This window comes from Prosopis cineraria, unplaced genomic scaffold (genome assembly GCF_029017545.1).
Source record: "Prosopis cineraria cultivar Desert tree isolate PC_DT_omini unplaced genomic scaffold, ASM2901754v1 PC4, whole genome shotgun sequence".
NCBI lineage: Eukaryota > Viridiplantae > Streptophyta > Magnoliopsida > Fabales > Fabaceae > Prosopis > Prosopis cineraria.
Window position 1 is genome coordinate 41,275,555 of NW_026555335.1, and position 17,635 is coordinate 41,293,189.

General features: G+C 29.9%; 1 protein-coding gene across 2 annotated transcripts; it reads left to right on the plus strand.

The window, feature by feature from the left end:
* The first annotated feature begins 8,696 nt into the window (after positions 1-8,696).
* On the plus strand, positions 8,697-12,596 carry LOC129309441 (5-formyltetrahydrofolate cyclo-ligase, mitochondrial-like). Of its 2 annotated transcripts, XM_054951019.1 has the most exons (8): positions 8,697-8,943; positions 9,414-9,554; positions 10,633-10,782; positions 11,502-11,543; positions 11,623-11,668; positions 11,956-12,026; positions 12,124-12,260; positions 12,360-12,596. In XM_054951019.1, the coding sequence occupies exons 1-7, from the start codon at positions 8,712-8,714 to the stop codon at positions 12,258-12,260; spliced, it is 819 nt and encodes a 272-aa protein (XP_054806994.1). In that variant the 5' UTR covers positions 8,697-8,711; the 3' UTR covers positions 12,360-12,596. The 2 variants fall into 2 exon arrangements, with proteins under 2 accessions (XP_054806994.1, XP_054806995.1); XM_054951020.1 differs by lacking the exon at positions 10,633-10,782.
* Positions 12,597-17,635: the final 5,039 nt, after the last annotated feature.

The following is a 17,635-nucleotide window of genomic DNA, read 5'->3' on the forward strand; positions in this document are numbered from 1 at the left end:
GTTTCAAAACGTTTGACCACTAATGAATAGCCCACAATTTCACTCCTCCTTGAGATTTTTTTTTTAAAATTTCGTTTGTAAAAAATTAAAAACATAGCCTTGGTGCCTCATATTTTAGATGATTTTCAATTTTGACCCCTCTGTGTTCCTGAATTCGTTACTGTTTTTAATTGTGAATCTAAAAATTATACTATTTGACACTCCTTCTATTAAAAAATATAAGATATTTTTTGAAAAGTTAAATGTTTAAAAATATAAAATATTTTTAAGTCTTTTGAAATGTAATTATTGCTTTTTTTTAAAAATGTCTTTATTGATGTTGACTTTATATTTATTGTAGGGTATTTAATATAAATAAATATGAAAAGATAGAATTAGTTTGAAAGTAAATATTATTTTATTAAAAAAATAAAATTTAATTAAAAATATTTTATATTTTTAAGTGAAGGAAGTAACCACTCTCAACAAAACGTGATTTGAGCTTCAGAACCTTAGTTTTCCAGGCTTCCAATGCAAAGCCGAATTGGCAATAAATTCATCCGCAGAATATTTTTGTTCAGTCGAAGAAAGGCAGTAGTTTCGTTTGCATGCCAATGTCAGCCTATATAGAGTTAACGACGAATCAAAAACAAACTATAGCTGGTCAAAAAAAAAAAAAAAGGCATAAAACCTTGACGGGGTTACATATAACTCATTCATCACGAAAAGTTTAAAATTAACCCTTTTAATATTTAATTTTATTTGTTGAAAGTTCCCTATTCTTAATTACTTTATTATGTTATTTATAAAATTTTCCATATCAAATTAAGGAAAGTTACATAAAAACTTATGTGGCATGTTATGTAAATAAATAAAAATTATATTATTTTTTATAAGAGTTAAAATGTCATTTATCTTTTAAAAAATCCTCACTACCCTTAATTTTTTTTTTGGATAGTTGAATCATTGATAGTCAAAAAATGTTACTATCAATGAAAAATTTTTAATATTTCATTTTGTATTAGTTTTATTTTTTTTTGGTCATGAATGGTGCATTATTTTCTTGTATCAAAGGATATATTTTTATTTAAATAACTTATCAATGATAGCTTTTAGATATTTTTCTTTTTACTTATTTAATATAAAATGTTATTTTAAATTTTTAATTGATAAAGAATAATAAAATTAAATTTTTTCTCTTAAATTATGTTAACAGTAAAGTGAAAATAAAAATAATGTCGCTCAGCTAAAAAAAATGAGAGCATATTAAAAGTAAAAATTATAATTTTTTCTTTCCTTAAATTGAGTTAAAAAATAATAAAAATATTTTTTACTTCATGTGTCATATGCATTGCATTACTCTAACATAACAAACTCTCTTAATAACATAACAAAGTTAATTAACAGTGGATGGCTTTGAAAAATAAAAATAAAAATTTAAAAGGTTAATTTAAAAAATTTTAAAATTGAAGATTATGTGCAACTGTTTTAAAGTTAAAAAAATTAAGAAAAATGGCAATAAAATTCTTTCAAATTATATAAATGACAATAAAATTCTTTTGAATTTGACAATCTAATCTTTTAAAATACTATAATTCTACTAAAATTTGTAAAAACTTTTATGTCAATAAATTTTAAATTGAAAAGATCATTTTACTTTTATTGACAAATTATGATTTCTTATTCAATTTTTACGATTCTTTGAATAAAAGTTGTTATTCCTTAAATAAAATTTGTGATTGGGGTTTATTATTTTAAGAACTTATTTTTCAATAACAAAAATTATATTTAACAAGTTATAATTTTTTATTCAACTCTTACAATTCATGAACAAAAGTTATTATCTCTTAAGTAAAAATTATGACTGGAGCTTATTTTTCAATATTAGAAATTATATATGACAAGTTTTGATTTTTTGTTTAACTCTTACAATTTACAAAGCAAAAATTATTATTTTTTAAGCAAAATTTGTGATTGCGATTTACTTGAAAATTTATTAACAGAGAAGTCTCTAAGGATTTCAATGAAATTATAATATTTTGAGAGATTAAATTATTATTTATATAATTTAATGATTTTATTATTTTTTTTCAAAATCAATTTCCTATCTAAACTTTAGAAAACCATGAACAATACTTTAACAATAATTATCTCGTTCTGTTTATGTCAATCATTCACATGCAATGATGGATAAATTTATGCGTTCTCTTGGGGGTGCTTGCAAGGTGCGTCTTTAGCAACGATCTCAAATGGTGTGTTGTCTTTTTGGGCTTTGTCACCATTGGGACTATGTGTGGATAGGTTTTTGCTCAGAGGGTTTGCCATGTGATTTTGGTGCATTTTACGTTTTATTTTCTTATATCTTCAATTTCTTGAGCCTGCGTGTACCTCAGGCGAAGCAGAGTGTGTGTTTTTCTGAGGGATTGGTTGTCGCTTCTGTTTGTATGCTTGTTGGTATGTATTTTTCTTGGGCATCAAGTTGTTTTTCCCGCCTTGTGGTCGATTACTCTCTTGCTTCTGGGTTCCTTTTCTTTCCTCCTCACGTCTCTTTCTCCTCAGCGTTCGATGGGCACTGTAGATTTCTTGGGCCATACTTCAATTTTCTTTCTAGGTGTCCAATCCTTTGTTGGCGGGGTTTATTCTTTCAAATATGCCGCCATGCGCTCCTTCCTCACATTTTCCCACTTGTAGTGGCGTGTTCGTAATTTGTATTACCTTGGTTCTCAATTTACCTATCTCCAATTTCCATCGCCTTCACTCCAGTATTTTTCTTGCTCCCTACGCCTCGTCGTACCATTTTATACCATCTTGATATTCTTCCGTGTTCCCATTTGCATCCTGTGTAAAATTCACATTGGTCTCGGATTCTAGGGTTTGCGTTGCAGAGACTAGCAAAGCACCAAGCATCTCAACCTCCCTCTTCTAGAACAAATTGGCGTCGATCTCAGCCAATGGGTTCACCATCCATCTTCTCTTCATTTTTCTGTTCTCCCTTTTTCATCCCCCATTTCATTTCCCCCTCCCCCAAGTGATACTTTCCGAAACCCCACAACTTTTACAGTGACATTCTCGTGGTCGCTCACCTTTTCCAACAAGACCCTATGATTTCTTGGGCCATATTTCAATTTTAATGATCGTGGATGAGGAAAATAATGAACAAAACAATGGGAGGAACCACACTCAAGAATACACTGTGGGCAGTCGATTGAAGGGGCATAGTTATGATTCTAACAGCAGTGAGCGCAAGCACTCTGAAGATTATGTTGGTTTAAAAAGTCAAAGGCTTTCTAAACCTTTAGGGGAATTCCGCATTGATCAAAGAGTTGGAGTTTTGTTGTAAGGTTATGATGTAATTCCTAGGAGGGAGCTTGAAGTAATAAAAGTAGTTTGCTTTGTCAAAAATATTCTATGCAGTTTCCCTATGTATGAAAATGATAAAACTTTTGAATGCTATGTTTTTTTGTTAGATTTTTCAGAATCTGATCTTTCTTAGCTTGTCTTATTTTATTGTCTTGTAGAAGCTTTGCTAATGAATTTTGAATATGCAAATTGGGAGGGATTAGGAGACTATAAAGGTATATTATTGCTACACATTGCTTGTCCCTGTTCATGTTTTTTTTATCATTATTTATTAATTATCAATTTTGAGTTTATGATAATTTATATTTATTTCAAGCTGATATCATTTTTCCAAAGGTGCCATATAATTATTATTTTTGAATAAGCTATGTTTGAAGAGTTGCTCTTTTTTTTTGCTGATTTTTTATCTCATTTTAGTACAAGTCAATTGATGTTTAGTAATTACTGATAGAATTCTTTGATTTATTATTTTCCCATTCTGTAGATTTCATCATGAGTCTCTCATTGGTAATTTACTCTCTTGATGAGATTATCAAGATGGGTATTAAAAATGGGAATTTGTGCTTAGATTTCATTTGATTTTCTTAAACATGAGACTCTTATAATGATGCTAAGGTTCCAATCTCTAGGTATAATTTATTATTTTTTTATCTATGGTTTTGAGCAAACATTTTCTTTCACTATTAGAAAATAAGCTTTTTACATCACTAATTAACATCAATTTTATAAAAACCATAGTAAAAAAAATAGTGGTATAAATGTAATTATTTGCAAAAGTTTTAACATCGGTTAGATAAAAAACCAACCTAAAAAAATTTTTTCATGTTGATTTTATAGAAAATTGATATAGAAAACTTAAAAAAAAAAACAAACTTTTTACACTGGTTTTTTATTTTGAAAACTCACATGGAAAAAAACATAAAAAAAAATTCAAACTTTCCACATCAATTCTTTGATAGTTGATGTGACAAAATTTTTCAAAATAAAAAATTTTGAACTTTTCACATCAATTTTTTTTAAAACTGAATTTTAAATAACCAATGTTGTTTCTCTTTTATAATTTTTTAACTGATTTAACATCCTATTTTATGTTTCAGCGTCTTTTATTCTTTCCTTTTCTTAAAAAACAGCTTTCACACACCCATAAACTATCGAAAAGGTCCAACCTTTCACCATTATTACTGTTGACTCATGTCATTCTTTGTCCTCCTATCGTCATCCGTCATCCACCATTCTCTGTTCATCGTTGTTTGCTGTTTTGAATATTTTAGAAGTTAATGGGTTTCGTTCTGGAGGTCATTTTCTCAATTTTCTTTCCTTCCTTCTTCCATTGTTGATGATCTTCTTCAAATATATTTTCTCTTTAGGTTCTTTCATCTTCCTCCTCCTCGGTTGTTTAGTTGGATGATTCTTCAAATGCATTTTTTTCAACTTTTTTAGATCTGTGAGTGAACTCTTATCTTCTCTCTTCTCTCTTTCTCACTCAAAGCTTTCACCTTTCTCCCTACCTTGCCAGTTCAACTTACAGGTGTGGGTGATTCTCATCTTCTTCTATCTTCTTTTTTTATTAGATAGTTCTTGCAAACTCCACCATAAGTCTTTATTTTTATTTATTTTTGTCAATTTTTTTTGAATATTGGTACTATAGATAGTTGATTTAATTGAATATTTGTATAGTTAGGTATTTTAATAGATGAATTTGTGCCTTCAAATCTTTATTTTAATTTTCAAATTTATATTTTATGATAATTGGGTATTTGTATAAATGAATTTAGGTATTTAAATTATTTGAATACTTAGTTAACATTGCCATTGATGTTGGATTAAATATGTATATTTACAGGTTTTAAATTCTGGATGTATAAAATACAAACAATTTTTTTAAAAAATATACTTTTAACAATGGTTATTTAAAAAATCGTTGTGAAAAAAACTTTCTACAACGGTAATATGCAAATAACCGTTGTGGAAAGTTGCTTTTAAAAGTTTATTTTTTTTTAAAAAATTATTTTTACTTGAGACTTTCCACATTGGTTTTTGAAATAACCGACATGGTGAAAAGGCAATTTTTTACTTTTTTTTTTTACTTTCTTTTAATAATTGTCGTAAAAAGTTTAAAATAATTGTTAAAAGTCTTTTCTACAGTAATGTTAGGATTTGGGTTATGCAGGAGTTGAGGACTAGATGATGCCCTACGGTATTTGCATCTTTTTTTGCTTAATTTCAGCCACTTGTTCTAATTTTTAGTATAAAAAATTTAGTTTGACGTTGTATATTTTGCTGGATTAGAAATTCCCATTCTTATAGATTTACATGTAAATGCAACATAATGAGGTAAAATGTGAAGGTGAGCTCAGCCTGGTAATGCACTTTTCTAGATATTCGTCATTTATCTTTTTGATAACCACATCATCTTATACATTATTCGCATATTTTCTCCTTCAAGTACATTGGGTTTTTGAGGGATTCTTTTGGTCTAGGTGTAACTTTTAATGTGATAGGTAAGTAGCTAGTTTATAGAAATGGTGGAATTATTTCTAGCAGCAGTGATTGTTAGTTTTGCATGCTCTCATATTATGAACTTATCATAACATAGAAGTTGAAATAGAGTTTTTCATGATGTGTCTTGTATAAACCATGTTTTAAATGTTGCAATAGACAATTATGGCCTGTATCAACTTTGTAGTTTTGTCTAAAAAAATGTAATTACGTTTTTGTGACATTAAGTGGGATGGATAAAGTGATTAAGTTAGTTACTTATGCTAATAAAGATTTATGTTCTACTAAGTATATGTTATCAGTAGTCAGCTTTTATTCTTTTGTTGCTGACAAATTACACCTTACTAGAAGATGCAAGCTGAAGGTTCGTGGTGATATATTTTCCATTCCTGTGGAAAAACTATTTTATTTTGATAATGTTTTTTTTTTGGCTTTTTGCACAACAGGATTGATTATTATTCTCACAATATAAGCGCATTGTAGCTTGGATCTTATGAACAATTTATGCAAGGATATGGGTTTTAATCTGTGGGAATGGAAAAGAAAAGCCCCTAACTGGATTTGTGTTTTACAAGGAGCTAATTCAAGGATTATATTTAAACAAATGATCAACTAAGGTGTGGGGTATAATTTTTTTTTTATGGTAGTTTGTTTAGTTGCTGCACAATCAATAATTCAATTTCACTTTGTAGCTGTGCTGCTTAATACCTACTTTGCCTCCCTATAGAATGGTTAAACCAATGCTTGATACACTTTTGAGTTTGTTTGATACATTTTTTTTATTGTTGAAGTTATGTAAAATTGTTACCTATGAAAGATAAAAGGTAAATTCAGCATTTATTTTTAAGCCAAAAACACATAGGATCCTGAAACATTTTTTCCTTTTTAATGATTGTTTTTGAGGCACGTTGTCCTATCAAGTTTTGGATTTTAAATAATAGCCAGCACTTGAAGCTGCAGAATTGAATTGTCTTGAGCTATTGATTCCGTGAGTGTGATTGCATGTGTTTTCCACTCCTCCCTATTTTGCATTTGTGATTTGTATATGTCAAATGCCATACGTCATTATTAGCACAGTCTTAATAGGATGTTCAAACAATATTTTTCTAACATATTTACCACTATTTTCTGTATTATATATGTTAACACTGGGTTATGTATTGTGATCTCAACTGTGCCTTTGTATCTATATAGATTCATTATATTGAATTTCTACAAGCTTATGTATCATTAACAGCCTCTAGCTTTTGCTAATATAGGACTGTTTAGGAAGGAAAACAATTGTCCACAACCTAGTTTTGTTTCTTCATGTAGTTCCTGCAAGATTGATGTCTTGAATTTATCACAAATTTTGTAGGCTCATGAAGGGTTTGAGTTTGAAGAAATTGGCAGCGGGATTTGCACTGGAAGAGAATACTTATAATAGAGATTGAAAAATATCAGTGGCTTTTAAGGAATTTAACTATGGAAGGATGAAGTTGGAAAAGTGTGGAGGAAGTGTTAGCCATAATATAAGGAAGAAAACCTCCCAATATATGCACGTGGTGGTCTTCTTGTAGGTGACAACACGAAACTAAATGAATTTGGTGCTGAAGTGGATCTTGAAGGTATAGAAACAAGCCGTGAATTTGTGAGTTATATCAAAGCATGCCTACAAATGACATGTTGAACTATTTTTTGCTGTCTATGAAATTTTTGTTTGTTTTGTATAGGAGCTATGAATATGTCATTTTTCTATATTCTTCTCTTTTCGGCCAAGCCATAGTATAAAGTATTTCAAATTTTAAATAAGCATTAAATAAATTACTTAATGCTGTTCTAGTTACTATAATTACCTTGATCCAGATTACAATCTATGATAAATATTTTTCTCTATCCATTAAGGAACATTATTGACTATTGCTCTTTCTTCTCTACCTCCTCCTTCTCTCAATGTTTTTTTTCCCCTTAAATATTGCGTATAAAACATTATAATATAACTCTTACCATGAGGAACACTTTTCTGTGCATCCACAGGGTTTAAAGCTATTATATCCTGACATTTTCATTCTATAGTGGAATTCCGTATGAACCAAAAATCAAGGTTCTGTTAAGAAAAAAATTTCAACCATTGTTACATGTTAAAATCACTTATGCATACAAGAAATTACTTTCGTTAAACATATCCAAATACTATTATCTATGTTAAAATCAAGCATATGCAGAAAACAATGATTTATATATAAATTATACGTTAAATAATTTTCAGATGAATTTTCATGAAAACTTCATTAGAAAAGCTTAATTGGACACGATGTAGTTTTAACTTAAAAGGTAACCATGTTTTACCATTTATAATATATTTAGCCATTTAAAGAGTTATTTTGATAGTTTTTGTCAAATAATTTTTTGGGTTTGCACTTCATTTTAGTATATAATAAGTGCTTTTCAGTATCTTTAAAAAAAAAAAGAAATACGGTTCGGAATTCATTGTTAATTTTGTCAAGTAATATGGATATATATATATATATATATATATTTTCCATGAAGTCATAATTTTGATCTGACTTCCATCTTCACAGCATTACCCTATGCTTCTATTTCTTAATTGTTATTGTTAGCTAACTCTTGGCTATGGAAAACATCACGCATATATCACTTACAAATTCTCTAAGAAGTCTGACCGCATTTTGATCATTGACATATTACTTAAGCAAATAACAACTAATCATACAGATGTTTGAGTTGACCTGATTTCACGTTCTGCACGGGGCGGAACACTAGTATTATGCAATTTAATAAAAAAAAATAAACATATTGCCGCGAGGGAAGAATTAGTAAAATAATATATTATTATTATTATTATTATTTTAAAAAAAGTAGAGGGGACACAGATGATCGCAGACGCAAATGCAATAGCAACGAAGGCTCGCTGTGTGTGGTGTCGCATTTGTGCTCATTGGTCACCTTCTTTTCAGTTAGGTGGCACGGCGGCGACGTTGACTATGGCGACCAACAGCGGCCACTCAGATGAACTTGACGCCATATTCAAGCAGAAGCGGCTGCTCAGAACGCAGGTCCGAAAGACCCTCAGGGCCATGGATCTCTCCCTCAGATCCCAACATGGTAGACGCTCTGTTACTAATTTTGAGATGACGTAGCCTAAGCTCACTGGTCTATTGCTAGATCTCTAATTTGGAGCGAGGGCCAAACATATAAATGAATAAGTAAATTAGTGAGTCATTGGCTTGCTACTTGCTAGGATTACTTTCATCAGTGAAGTTCCTATGAGGGAGCATTATTTGTTAGTTAGAAACAAGAGAAGGCTATCCACGCAGTTGGATTAGTGTCTGACTGCTGAAGATAATGGCAATTATTCAGAGATTAAAACTCTGAAAAACGTTTTTCTTATTCTCGATGAAGCTTTTCTTTTATTGCTGCAGCTCCAATATTAGCCTTCGTATGCACTGTAGGGAAAAAGTGAAATTTATGCACACTGTTGTCTTGTTCTTAAAACGCTTGCTTACAGAAATATTCTTTGCCTCCTTATTGTAAAAAATTGAAGTTTGCATTAATTTTCGATTTTTTTTTTCTAGATAATGAAATTCAAAATATGATTTTGGGGGCTACGTGGTTCAAATCAAGTCATAGATTATGCGCATATATAAGCTGCAGTGCTTTACGAGAAGTTGATACATCCAAGCTGTTGTCACATATTTTGCAAGATCCGGCCACGGGTATGCCATGACTTATATCTTCAAACTTTGGTCATTGTCTTATTGACATGAATTGATACCGATAGGACCCTGAAAATCTTTACAATAATAAAAAAGAAAGTGCTATATATTACTGAAATATCACAATGTCACTGCCAACCATGTTACTGAGACGGGAGATACTCCTTGGACAGGGGGTTAGAATACCTAACCCCCATTCTATGTCACACTTTAAAGCCTACAAAGTTTTTCACTGAAATACGACAGAGGAAACACAGTCACAGCAACACAAAAGCAAACAGTTACAGCAAAATGGTAAGAGGAACAACACATGCCACGTTTTGAGAGGTTTAACTTTTCCACAAAAACTAGATTTAAAATCTCCTTCCCTCACCCCTTTTCACATATTTTCCTTTAAATACCCCTATCAAACTACTTTTTAACTGCTCCATTCTATTTTATCAATTTGAATCCTCTTTCTTATGCCTGTAGTTATCTGCCTTCTCTGGTTCTTAACATCATGCTCTCTTCTGGATCAGCATTTCCCCCTTTTCTTCCCACTGTTGTTCCATTATGAATTTATGCCTCCTGCTATATGTTTTGGACTTTTGGTGGCAGCTGTGTGTTGGGATCCATCAAACATTAAATATGAAATTTTGAACATACAATAGTCTTTTGAGGATGGTGATTTTGCATCTAGAGACCCATATAAAACTTTTAACAGTTAAAGTAGGTTATTGTTGTTATCCTAAAATGCTGTGGCCAAGGAAGGAGAGAAATTGTCCAAGGGATCCATTGTGGCATTGTGTGCATGTTGGGCTGGAATTTTCATGCATGTCTTGGGTATGGTACCTATGAATTTTACATTTAAAATCTAGCTCTTCCATTGTATTTTCAAATTTATAGGAATTTCTCCATTTGCTCAGTCAATACGTGTTTTATTAGTGCCATCCTGCCTGATTTTAATATTCTAGATGGCAGGGGCGTACTTTAGGGGTTGAACAACATTGCCCCATTCCCCCGTCCTTTAGCTGCTTTAGTCTTCTTATTCTACTTTAGCGTCAACAATTTATTGTTTCTGAATATGATTATCATGAAGGTGGCAAAAAACTCTATGTACCACGGGTGGAGGATAAGAATAGCCACATGCGAATGCTTAATATCTCACGTATTGATGATCTCATTGCAAACTCTATGGACATTTTGGAACCAGATCCTATAGATGCTGAGGGAAATGAGCGTGAAGATGGTACTTGCTTCCCATCCCCAAGTTGAATAATTGCTTTGAAGTGTTAGCATCTCTCCCTCTCTAATTCACCTTTAGGCTCAAGTGCAGTAGCCTTTTCTACATATCCATGGAAGTTTCTATATGGAATATCTTTTTAGTGTTATCCTTCTTAGTTCTCTTTCTTGCTGCCATTCAATAATAATAATAATAATAAAATAATAATACTCTAGTAGCTAAAACATGGACATAATTCACTTAGTTCTTAAATTTGAATTTGAAACTACAAGCAAATCGCTATTATTTGTGATCTTATTTTTATTGCTAAATAATTTTCTTGTCTGAGCTTCTTAGTTGTGTTTGGCAATCATCTGTTGTCATTCCATTATTTTCCATCCCTTTCATGACACCATTAGGTCGTCTTGAACCAGGATGAAATTGATTTATTATGTATTGTTTGCTTCTCTTAAGCAGGATTCCTTCTACCTAAAATATGTTAATTCAGTCTTTTTTAGAAAAAGGGAAAAATGATAAGCCTAATGATGGTGTAACTTTGACAAACCTGCTTTTGTGGGACCAGGTTCAGTTTGTTTGCTTCCTTTACCATCTGCCTTGTCTGTTTTTGTGCAGTTAATACCATTTTGCTAATTTTTGTAGGGTTGACTTCCATCAAATATATTCACTAGTTATCCTAAATTATTGATTGGCTATCTGCAACCTTTTGAGAGATCTCTTTGATGCAGTTATGCAGGCTAATGAACCAGTTGATTTGTTCCTTTTACCCGGTAATTCTTGTCTTTTTATTTAATAATAATTACTATCATTTGAACCTGAAAATAGCTAATTAACTATTTCTTTTTCCAGGACTTGCATTTGATAAATCTGGAAGACGTTTAGGCCGTGGTGGAGGGTACTTGTTTCACTTTTTCTCCTGTCTCAGCATATCAATCTGTTTCTTATGAATGTTTCTGTTGGGTGAAACATTTGAGAAGGATAATTTTTCTTTTCTTTTTTTTTTTCGGGTTTTTCTTTCAATCCTTACTATTGTTGAAACTCGGTGAGCCAACTTATATGCCTGCAAGAGCAGTATCAATCTCACAAACTTTTAAGCTTAATCTTGAATATTTCACTCCTTTTGTTTAGTCAGAAAGGCTAATCTTAATCCACCGGTTGGTCACATATTGTTTTTCTATCCAGATACTATGATAACTTTCTGAGGAACTATCAGGATCTTGCTAAGGCACGAAATTGGGAGCAACCCTTATTTGGTATGCATTTTTCCTTTCTAGAATTTATCTAGATGATTGGTTTAGAATTAGCCTACACAATTTAACAGGATCACACAATCTGGCTTTTGATTTGCAGTTGCACTATCATACTCTGAGCAAATATTGGATGAAGGAGTTATACCAACAACTTCATCTGATGTCCCAGTTGACGTTCTTGTGTCACCAGCTGGCGTGATTCCCATCAGTGCTGCTGCCTTGAATAGATATTCCTGAGTAAGTTTATTCATTTCATTTATTCCCCCCTCTTTTTTTTTTTTTTGGAGGGGGGTTCTGGTCCATCTTCTGTCTATTTATTTATTCTCACGTTTCCAGAATGAATCTATGAGACTGGACTTCAAAGTTGAACCTGAATCTGCAGCTGTCCATGAAGGAATGAGGTATTTGTTTTATCGACTGATGGAGGTTGAGAATCTCAGCTTTCGTTTTTTGACATTCATCTCGATTTAGGTATGCTTTCTGTAAGTTTTGGGTTGAGTGAGACCAACAATGTACCTTATTTATTTGTAGTGCCGTTCAATGATCAGAAACGCTGCTTTTCGAGTTGTTTAAGTTGTCTAACTTGTTAGTTGTTACATCATAGTCAGCATCCCAGTCAGAGATAAAGGCCAGGGTATTCAAATAAAAATGTCCTGTTCGTAGCTTGTCCCATGTTAAAATCGTAATTAGGCAAAAACCCCATTGTGGGACTGGGAATTGTTGCTCCTAAAATTGCAGGAAGTGAGGGTGATGTGAAACAGGGAGAGGGAAAGGGGAGATTGAGAAGCAGACAAATACTCAAAATATCAGAGTTATAATGATTGAGAAAGTCTTGGGATTATTTGTAGAGCTCTAATCCGAAATCTAGGTAAAATCTACTGCTACTGGCCTAAAAGATAAGATAATATTTATTCAAAATTTAAAATACCTAAATCCTACATTGGATAAGATAATCCTATATATCTTTTTTTAAAATAAAGAAAAATATAAACTTTTAAAAGATAATGAAAATTCCAAATTAAAATTAAAATACTGAAAACGCAAACCATAATAAGTTGTAGAGATTTCCATTATCCCCAATCACTTGAAAGAACTTCCCGTCAGGGTCAAAAAGCTAATGGTATCTATGCAATTAAACTTGCTCTTTGTCATCAAAGTGGCATCCAAATTTGGATGGCCTTTCCACTGAATGAGGTGGTGGTGGAAAAGATCTTCAGGTGAGCAAACAAGCTTGTTGTCCATTACTATAGCAATTCCATCAATGAACAATATAATAGATGGCAATGGTGGAACAGGAGCATAGCGAGCATAGTGAAGCCAGGTGCTTGCAAAATCATAAGAGAGCAATGGAGGAGGCTTAAAAGTGCTCCAGTAAAAAACAGGAATCTCATGAAACGTTAGACTGATAGCTATATTAGGCGGTTTTCCAAACACGAACGTAGTGTGCCTTGAGACTCTGGCATGCAACTTCCCAACTAAATGTAGCGTGCAACGCTCATGGTGAATATTGGCCAACACTTGTTAATCTTCACTAAAATTTTGAAAGTAACGAGTAGATAACTTTATTGATTATTGTGCAATATAGATCTGTGCTTATGCTTATTTGGCATGTAATGTGGTAAGGTGATGGCCATATGGTCTCGCAAAGGATTTGAAGGGGTGGGAGTGTCACGGGAATAGGCAAGAAGGTCATAAGGTTGTTTAAGATGGAAATCTTGGGGCACTTTCAAGAAAGTGAATGTTTGAGTTGAGTTATTGCAGGCATCCCCAACTACAGGTGGAATTCCTGAGTTGTATTATTTAGGTCTGGTCTATTTCCCCAACTAGGCTCAAGGCTAAGAGGTTTTGTGTCTTAGTTCCTTGATTCCTAAATCTAAAGGAATTATTAGACTCAAATTTGGGTTTGGCAGATTAAACGCAGATGTTCTCTTTCTTAGTCTAAAATAAAGTAAGTTTACCTTTTAAAAGATCATATAAATTCTAAAATTAAATTAACATACTAAAAACACAAATCATAATGAATTGTAGAGGTTTCCATTGGAGGGAGACCCAACCACATAGAGAAATCGAAACAAAGGAGACCAAAAGCATTACAGCAATAGCATTTTTTTTACTTTTGAGGAACTGTTTGGCAACGATGAGATTTATGTTAAATGCTTAAATTATCTTGGGCATACTCTTTGTTGACCCCCGAAAAAAAAAAAAATTTGTGTATATTCATGATCAATCGGGGCTTGGGTTCCCTGCTGAGTTCTTGTAATTTTTGGACTTCGTCCCTCTTTCGTTTAGCTTAAAAAAAAAAAAAAAAGAGCAACAACAACAACGGCAGCAATATGTCCGGGTAATGTCGGGGGGGAGTTGTGTGTGTAATGTGACTTTCGTGAAGAGGTGGGGAGGATTAGGGCGCCTTAGAGATGCAACAAGCTTTAGCCAACCACTCAATCCAATTGACTTTGGGGGAAAAAACTTGACATTTTTTTTTAATCCAAAAAACCTTGACGTTCTACTCAAGTCAATCTATAATTTATAATCAATAATTAATAATATCATGTAAATGCCGTCAGATGGATATTGTAGATCTGCAATACCATCTAACTTTTCTCCCCCCTCATTTTTTATTGCCTCATCATTTTTTTTTTGTTATTGTTTTGGATGGGTGTTGTATATCGATACCCATCCATGACCTTTTTTTTTTTTTTTTCCATTTTTATGGATGCTACTGTAGATATACAGTACCCACTCACATTTTTTTGAAAAAAAAATTTATTTGTTAATTTTTTTAATGTTTTATAATAAATAAAAAAGAAAAAACTAAGGTCAGTCCTGTAGTAAAAGAGATACATGTGGGATATATAATTAAAAATGAGTAAAATATTTTGTATATTTTTGTCTTAATTAATGATACTTCTCTTTTATTTTTTTAAAACTTATATGAATATTTTTTAGTATGGATAGTCATAAAATACAAACCTTCTTTTTATTTTTAAGATTTTAATTTTTAATCTATCTAACCATTAGTTGATTGTTAAGTCATATATATTTTTAAACTAAATTATCCCTATTTAAATATAGATGTTGCATAAAAATCATTTAAATTACTTAATTTGCAGTAATTAAGCTAGCCTAGATAAATTTAAAAGTTAAAGGTGTTAAGAGTTAAGTTTGATTATAAATTTTATATATGTGGAACCTACAAAAAAATTAAATAGTTAATATGAAACTCATAATTAAAAATGAGTAAAATATTTTAACATTCTTTTTGTTTTATCTTAATTAATGATACATGTCTTCTATTTTTTGAAACCTATATGAATATTTTTTTTCTGAATATAAATAGTTATAAAATACAAGCCTTCTTTATATTTTTAATATTTTTTTTTCATCAACCTAATCATTAGTTGACTTTTAAGTTATATGTGTTAAACTAAAATGATTCTATTTAAATATAAATATTATCTAAAAATTATTTAAATTACCAAAAAATTAATTTTGTAACTTTTTTAAAAATTTAATATATAAATTGGCCAAAAAAATTTCAAAAACATAGTTTATGGACTCAATAAAGAGAAAAATAAAATAAAATAATTTTTAAAAATTTGGGATAGTTAAATCAGCCTAAATAAATTTGAGAGCTAGAGATGCAAGAGTTAGGTTCGATTGTAGATTTTTTTTATATATTTATCTATTTTAAAATCAATTGAAAATCTAATGGGAATGGAGAGAATTTGATATTTTAATAAACTTGATTTCCTTAAAAATTAGAGTAGTGTAGTTTAAAGAAGTGGTTTGTGAACCTATCGTTAAAAAATATAAGTGGGGTGATATATTTATAAATTTTAAAAATTTAGACTAGGTGTAAGATATAATAATATTTTTATATTTTAAAAGATCATGGTAAAAATAATGGGTGTTAGAAATGTAAAGAAGTTTTTAGTGATAAAAAAGTGGACAAGGGACCTATAATTTAATTAATAAAAAATTAAATTAATAATTATTTTAAAAAATATTTTTTAAAATTAGTTAATGGATGATTTTGTTAAAAAAAAATAAATAGTATAGTTGCAGGACTTAGTAAAAAAGTGCATGTGTCATCTACCATTAAAAAATGTGGGTGTGAGGTCAACATTTATATAAGTTAAAAATTTAAATAATGTGTAAAATATATGAAGATTTTTACATTTTAAAAGATTATGTAGAATTCATGGTAAAAATTGACGGTGAATATAATATTTTTAATAAAAAAATAATGTATTTGATATGCAAAGAAATTATCAATGACCAAAAAAAAAAAAGATTGCGGGACCTATAACTTATGTAGGATTTATAGTAAAAATTATATGTGGATATAAAATTCTTAGTAAAAATAATAAGTGTTAGATATGTAATAAAATTTAAATAAACATAAACACAAATTATATTGACTAATTTATCTCTTATTTTATTAATTTTTTTATACATATATGTTTAAAATATGATTTTAGTAAACTTATTTCATTCGTTAAAAAATATAAGCTATTTTTTTAGAGTTATTTCTCAGGGTTTGGATGTTAAAAGGTATAAGATATTTTTAATATTTAAAGATGTAGTTATTTTAGAGTTAAACACACAATTAAATAGTGAATATAAAAAGATTATGTTAATTTGAAAACAAATAACTACTTTAATATAATATGAGATTCGATTAAAAATAATTTATAATTTATTCTGTACATTGCATGGGTTATAAATTTTAAAATAAAATATTCTACTTAAATTTAAATTTTAAAATTTAATATATACATATATAATAAATTTTAAAATAAAATATTCTACTAAATTTTTGATATGGACAGCAAATTATAAAAAATATAAATTACAAGAAAAATTGTTAGGTAAACTTATCTTTTATATAATATTTTCTTTCAACTTTTAAAAATGGTACAGCCTAACTCTTGATGTTAACAAAAAATAAATTTGATTATTATTTGATTAAAAAATAACCTTAAAAAATATGATGCAATATATTGTTATTTATTTTTATTTTCTGAAAAAAATTCTTACTTTTTTTCATTGTCCTCAAATTAAATAGAATGTTAAACTCCCGTATATGACACGGGGTTAAAATCTAGTTATGTTCTATTCACCGTCCAATGTCGTGTAAATAACATTTTCACTGAATCGATCATATAATTATTATTTCTTTCATCATTTAACTTTTCATTTGAAATTTAGCAGAATACCATGTACTTGAAATTTTTTCTTAATCATGTTAATATAATAATTTCTAGATAATTTATTTTTATTGGTTGAAATTTTAAGGGTTGACAAATTTGTCTTGAATTTTTTGTCACAATTTTTGAACACTTATAATGGGTTATTAATTGTTTCTTCTGATTTAAATATCAATAACTTTAGAATAAAAAAATATGCATTAATAACTGAAAAATATTGTGTCAATCGAAAGTTTAAGAAATTAGTTTAAAAAAAAATTGCTAAGACAACATTATCATATAATTATAATCAAAATCGTTCAACTAATAACCAACATAAGTAAAATGTTTCTAGAAAGTAATGCATCATTTTTTAAACTTTCAAAAGAATATTGCACCACTTAAAAGTTAAACTATTAATTG

Coding starts and splice junctions, on each gene's coding strand:
- LOC129309441 (XM_054951019.1), top strand. CDS start 8,712: ATGATCGCAGACGCAAATGCAATAGCAACGAAGGCTCGCTGTGTGTGG. Junction 8,944..9,413: donor CTCCCTCAGATCCCAACATG/GTAGACGCTCTG, acceptor TTTTTTTTCTAG/ATAATGAAATTCAAAATATG. Junction 10,783..11,501: donor GGGAAATGAGCGTGAAGATG/GTACTTGCTTCC, acceptor TCTTTGATGCAG/TTATGCAGGCTAATGAACCA.